At 46.3% G+C, this 6,394-nt stretch overlaps 1 protein-coding gene across 3 annotated transcripts in view; it reads left to right on the top strand.

Moving 5' to 3' along the window:
• Positions 1-701: 701 nt before the first annotated feature.
• Positions 702-6,394, top strand: part of LOC147903974 (arginine biosynthesis protein ArgJ family) — a 158,821-nt gene continuing 153,128 nt past the window's right edge. For 2 of the 3 annotated variants that reach the window (XM_087369657.1, XM_087402467.1), the window contains exons 1-2: positions 703-1,208; positions 1,381-1,497. In XM_087369657.1, the coding sequence (XP_087225783.1) occupies positions 1,095-1,208; positions 1,381-1,497 (231 nt within the window). In that variant the 5' untranslated portion in view covers positions 703-1,094. Of the gene's footprint in view, positions 1,209-1,380; positions 1,498-6,394 lie in introns of all 3 variants that reach the window. The other variant, XM_087369666.1, reaches the window with a different exon arrangement.

Below are 6,394 nucleotides of genomic sequence, written 5' to 3'. Positions count from 1 at the left end.
CCACTAATCATGCTTTGCAACAGGAAAGGCTAAAGTAAGCCATTCAGATGAGAACGGTGCACAAACTCTTTGCAGAGAAATGAAGTACTTATTCGGCGCACTAGATTTGCTGGTGAGCTCGAATTTTTGCCATTAATCATCGACGAAGAACCATGCAGAAAGGACTCTCCTCCACTAATGAAGATATCTCCTTCGCTAATCACGCTTCCACCATCAAAGATGACTATAGAGCGCCATCGAGAGCGGTTCAAACTTCGTCGTTCCATTCGACACAGAAAACGAAAGCTCCCCATGCATTAATGCATGCAATGAATCAAAGAATTTGCAGACTATAGAATCAATGTCCACTGAAGAAGAAATTAGAAAACGTCCGCTGTTGAGTGAGAGAGATCCCTGAAGATGGTCTAGAGGTGCAATAGATAGACGCGAAACGCTACCACTGAGCCATGTATTAGGACAAGCAAAAATCATACACGTGGACGTGAACCAACACGGACGGACACGTGGATGTACAAGGTAGCCAGCATTGAAGTACTACTCACTCTTCAAAACATGGACGAATGACAATAGGGCACAAAAGACGTGGACGAATAGCACAAGAGCACTCAATTAAACCAAGAAAAAGCCTTGATTTTGCCAGTAATTCCGAATTTTAGCTTTCCTTTTTCTTCAAAGTAGCTAAAGAGGATACCGGAGGGGCATGCTAAAAAAGATTGGAAATTAATTTCGCTTCTCAGGCTTCCCGTGAGGAGTGGCAGGCCAAAAGTGAAGCCCCGCAATGCCCGGGAGGAGAGGAAGGAAGAAAATTCCGTCTCCACCAGAGCATTTGCAATGCCAAAAAGCTGTTAGCGCTGAGCTGGGAACGCAGCAAAGGTTGGCAACTGTTGGAACATTGCCTTTGTTAAGTAGTATCACAACTACTTCAGAGTCGTTTTGCCACCTTTGTTCTTATTAAAAGGTGTCACCAAAATTGGCGCCCGTTCTAGAGTTGACCTAGTTCAGAATGGAGCTCTCAGTCGGGGGCCTTTCGTGGGCATCTTGGAGGGCGAAGCCGAAGGAGATTTAGCTGCACAGGGGGTCTTCAAACCTTAACCATGCTTGCCCAGCGTTGCGAGCTTTTGGGTCCTTCTGATCCGCTTTCAAATTCTGTTTTTTCTTCGAGCATATCGTACCGTCGAGGCTTCTCGCACTTTGCTGCACATCTCTGCGTATGTGAGCGGCCCCCCTGAAATTTTTCAAATATTTTTTGGTAGAGGTCGCCTTTCTACAGGCACATTGTGCAAACTATGGTTGCACTTTAAAATTTGACTTTTTTTTGCGATACTTGTTAGCAACTGCATATCTGCTTGATGATTTCTTTTACTAATTGCGAGTGTACAGTCTATCCAGAATCGAAGCTACAAGGCCGTTTGGACAGCAGTTGCAGTGGATACGACCTCCGCTGGCAATTACATACCTGCAGCACCTATTTTTCTTCCAAAAGGACCATGGGTACAGGTAAATTAAGAGACATAAACTTCACATGAAAGCCGAGAAGGAAATTCTAGCGCTTGGCAAGGGCGGCAATGTACGTGGATGTATGCTAGCATAAGCACAGAAAGTAGCATGTACAGCTTGAAGCTGGCAATACGCTGTATTTAGGGAGAACTGTTGTCATTTTCATTGCAATTCGGGGCACTAAATCATTCAGGTGACCATACTACAGACGGCTGAACTTGCAAGATAAAGAGAGACTTTTCTTAACCCATTCTTACATTGCTGGAAAAAGTTATTTGTTTAGAATGATTGATGTGCCTCAAGTGCATCATTAAACATATCAAAAGGAGGCATGAAGGTAAATCATTTACTCTCTGCAAAACATAAAGATTGTATGTTGAATAACTTACCTAGTTCCATGGGATATCGTGATCTTTTGTCGTGGTCAGGCTGGAACTATAAACGTTATTTTAGAACGCTGATAGAGGTTTGAATTAACAATGTGCCAAAGCTTTTCAGTATAACAGAGTCGGCTTTGCCAAGTGCACTCTCCAGGGTTACTAAACGTAATGCGATAGTTTTCCATGTTGGAGGCCATTCTCATAGACTGGAGGGGAATAGATGGTCCATGTGGCTGACTTTTTTGGGTCCCAACTCTACGAGAAAGGCTAGTTATCATGACAATAATGTGGCAGATGGAGGGGAACAGGGTCAGTGGTCAACCGTGTGGCTTTTTAAGACAAAGGCTAGTTATCATGACAATAGGATCCTGGCCCCACGATTGATAATTTTGGAGAGCTCAGTACCTCGGTACAACTGGAGGCATGTGGCAGGACATAGAGACACTCATCTATGCTCAATGCATAATATAGAGTCCATGACAGCGTCAGTACAGTATGACATCGATGATATGAGCATTGCCTGGCTGTGTATGCAGGCCGTAGGCAAAGCCAAGGCAGGGTACAAGGGCTTCCACATAGCGGGCATGAGTAAATCTAAGGGTTACAGGTACCCAAGGTAGGGCTTCCCATCAAGGCCTACTCAAGGTTGCAGCAGCAGACCACAAAAGAAGTCAAAAAACTCAGCTGCATGGACTTTTTGGTCAGCATTGACTTTTAGGCCAGGCCAGTCAAAGCGAACCATTGACAATCGAGTATCCATTGTCTTGGCCAGCTTGGTGAAGGCCCTAGCCCTAAAAGGCCCCAAAGCCCCTAATTCTTGATCAAGCAGGAGGGCAAAAAGTACAACAGCAAAGCTCCTGAGCAATAGCCAAGCCTCATCGTGTTGAGTAGGGGAGAGGAAAGAAGCAGCAGCTTGCCTCCGTCCAATGCCATCAGAGGAAGACTTATATTTCACCACCCGTGTTGGATGAGGGCTTGTTCTCTTCTGGAAGTATTACGGGAGGCCTAAGGGCCATCCATGTGAGAAGACTACTTCCTACTTTGTGACAGTGAAGGAACAAAGAGCGATGTCGTACATGTGAGGAATGCACAGGTATAGGAAAGATGTGGATGCAATGGGAAACAAAGTGAGTGTACAAGGAGTGTTGCTGTACGAAGACACGGGAAGGACACAATGAGAAACGCTGTGATGTGAGTGTACAAGGAGTGTTGTGGTATGAAGGCACTTGAGTACAAGAGGACCAAGAGGTGTTGTGGAATCAATGCATGAGTGGGCAAAGTGATGGTATGTGCGAGAGTGAGATGAACGTAAGAATACACCCAAAACCTACAAACAGTATGAAGAACTAGTGCTTTCTAGACATAAGTTAGTCTCATTCATTGGTACAACTTACACCTTCACCAATACACCATTACACGATGAGCTTGTAGTACTATCTTGTCTCCTCTCCCTTGTTGAATGATACTCTCCTCTATTTCTACCTTTGCTTTCATCCTTGCTGATTGCTTCCCCTGGTGATGATCTGAGACTTCTCTCATTGGTGAAATCTCTTCCCCTCATTCTCATTGGTTATCCTCCTATCTTGTCACGGGCATCCACACGCCCGTGGCCATGCTAGCTAATGTAGCGTAAGCAGCTAGGTCAAAGTCACACAGGTGTTCGTATAGACATTCAGGTAGCCTTGCGCAATCAGCAATCAGCACACAGTCAATGCCACGTCATTGCAGTTCAAAGAACGCATAGTTGACTTTTTGATCAAAAGGCAATGTGTTGCCTTTTTGGTCAATGTTGACTTTCTTGACCGGCTTGGTCAATGGCCGGCGTTGACCAGCCGACCAAGGTCAACGGTCGGCATTGACCAAGTCGGCCAGGCTGACCTATTAGCCTATAAAAGGGCAGCCTTTGGCCCTCATTCTTGATCCACTCCTCAGGCCTTCAAGCCTTCAGAGCAGTAGAGTTAGGCCGCCTCGCAGCAGACCAGCAGGGTAGCCTCATCCTCTTCAAGGATCTAGTGAGGATTCACCTCCTCTAGGTAGTCTAGTCTTCCAGTTTTGCTGTATTCAGCCCTTTGGGCATTCATTATTCAGTTGACTATATTCTCTCCCTCTGATTCTCACTCACATCCACAACATCACTTTGTGTATGGAGTGCATCATCTTGTAGTTTTAGTTAGTATTGAGCATGAGAGAGAGTGAGGATAGTCTATCTCCCGCTACATATCTTCCTTAGCCATTCCATTTGCTTGGTCTCTTAATGACTTCGGCGACTTCGGATATCTTATTGTGCCATCCTTTTACTCTTTGGTGCTATCTTAACTCCTCCATGTGCACCTCCAGTGCACTGAGCTCAACCAAGTGGCCTTAGGGTCAGATCACCTCGGATGTCAGCATTGTGTGCTGTCACCTCTAACTATCCCAATGGGTGCTTGGTCAAGTAGTGAGGTTGCCTATTCAGTCCCATGTCGAAGTAATCCTAACACCATAGGTCACATGCTATCCCTTGTACATGGTTTGTTCAGGTCATTGACTGATACAAGGCTAATCTAAGACATTCATCATAGGAAACCCGGAACAAGGATAACTTGCGGGCTATAACCTCTAGATCCCTATAGTAAGTTCCCCGTCCGCTATCATTCATTGTCCATGGTGAATAGGAAGGCTAATGTGTTAGAAATGAGGAGGGAATGAATCACTCAATCCTCCACTCAAGATCTCTCGAACTCTTACACACTCAACTTAGATAGATGATCACAGATGCAACAAAAACACACTTAGATGTGTTAGAAACGAGGAGGGAATGAATCACTCAATCCTCCACCCAAGATCTCTCGAACTCTTACACACTCAACTTAGATAGATGATCACAGATGCAACAAAAACACACTCAGAAATAACAGCAAATATAGACGGAGAGAGAGAGTATATTCATCCACCGGATGGTGGGCAGAAAATGGCTCCAAGGGAGCAATACAAATCACAGCAGGGTGCTGGAGAAAACTGATGAACTCTCTCTCACAAAACTGTCCCAGATCTGAGTGCTGAACACGGCCTTGGAGAAGGGCTTTCTGTATTGCACTGGATGCCAGGCTGAATGCAGAAGTGGGCCTTTTATAGGCTCTGCCCAGGCCCCTTCCAATGACCGACCAGCAGGGTCGGTTACCTTGTCTGGTGGCCGACCATAGGGGCCCCATAAACTGACCAGGGTTGGCCCTGGTCGGTGGCCCTGGTTGGGCCAACTTGGCTAGCCACAGGCCCCTATATAAGGGTGCCCTGGGCGGCCAGTCTGTGCTGCTGCTGGTGCCTCCATGTGAGGCCTAGAGCCCCCTCATACCTGCTGTTGCAGGCTGCGACCAGCCTGTGTGCTGGTCGCCTATATTTACCATGCGATCCTCCCTCTGATGCCGGCCAGGGTCTCTCCCCAGCCCTTCTACCTCTCACTGCACCTTGTCCCCTCAAATCGGGGGCTCACAGGTGGGCACAGTGAGATTCTAACATAATGGAGGGTTGGCAATTGAGGAATGGCTAATTCTATGCTTTATGCTTTATAAAAATACAGAAATAAAATGAACTGGCTCTTGGCCTTATAACGGTGTGAAGAAGAACGGTGTGCACCCTTTATATATACAATAGCTCAAAGAGTTCAAATTGTCGAAATTGAAGTGTAAAGCTGTAAAATTGTTTGCTTGCTGCACCAATGTGAAAGAAAATTCCAGATGAAAACTGTCAAGGAGCTACCGTGACACCGGGTTGTGCATCGTCTTCCTCCTCATAGTATCCATGACATTGTGCAAGTCCTCATGCTTCTCTGTGTGTGGACCGATGTGTAGCATGCCACATCATCAGATGTGCTTGTAGCCAGACTTGTACTTCTCGTACTTATCTTTAGGAGAGACAGTTCAGCTTGAAGGGGTAGCAGCTTTGTCTGTAAAGCCTCATGGGACATTTCTAGATGTGTATGTTGATCACAAAGCTAGGAGAGCTCTACGTGTTCCTGCTCCATGGTTGCAAGTTCATTTTGAAACTCAGCCACCCTAAGATCAGCTTTGGCATGTTCAGATGAGATGTGTGGTCTTCTTGCAGCAGTGTCAACTTGTGCTGCAGCCCAGCGTTTTGATCTGCGTGCTGCATTGCATAGCCCATTTTTGTGTATCCCAGTCCTGTCTGTGAAGGTCAATGTTGCTGCTGCAGCTCATCCTGCTGTTGTTTCCAGTGTCTTCTCCTGATCTTGAGAGAGTAGGGGGTCAGCCCACATGACCAGCTGACTAAAAAGGGGGGGGGGGTTCCTGCCTATATAGAGGCTCCCCTTCCCTCAGTTATGATCATCTAACTGTGGAGCAGTTGTGCCTATATGAGCAGAGGTTTTCCCCAGCAGTAGTGGGGTTTTGTCCTTGCAGTCTGTCTTGTCTCTCTCTCTCTCTCTCTCTCTCTCTCTCTCTTTCCAGTTTGCTCTCTGTCTCTGTCTCTGTCTCTCTGTCTCTCTCTCTCTCCATTTCTATTCAGTTCCGCTGCACTTCTCA

Source organism: Dipteris shenzhenensis, chromosome 3, assembly GCF_047967505.1.
Source record: "Dipteris shenzhenensis isolate YYH24624 ecotype China chromosome 3, Dip_SZ_1.0, whole genome shotgun sequence".
In the NCBI taxonomy this organism is placed as follows: Eukaryota; Viridiplantae; Streptophyta; class Polypodiopsida; order Gleicheniales; family Dipteridaceae; genus Dipteris; species Dipteris shenzhenensis.
The sequence above is the reverse complement of the archived record's forward strand: the minus strand, read 5'-3'. Positions and strand labels throughout refer to the sequence as shown.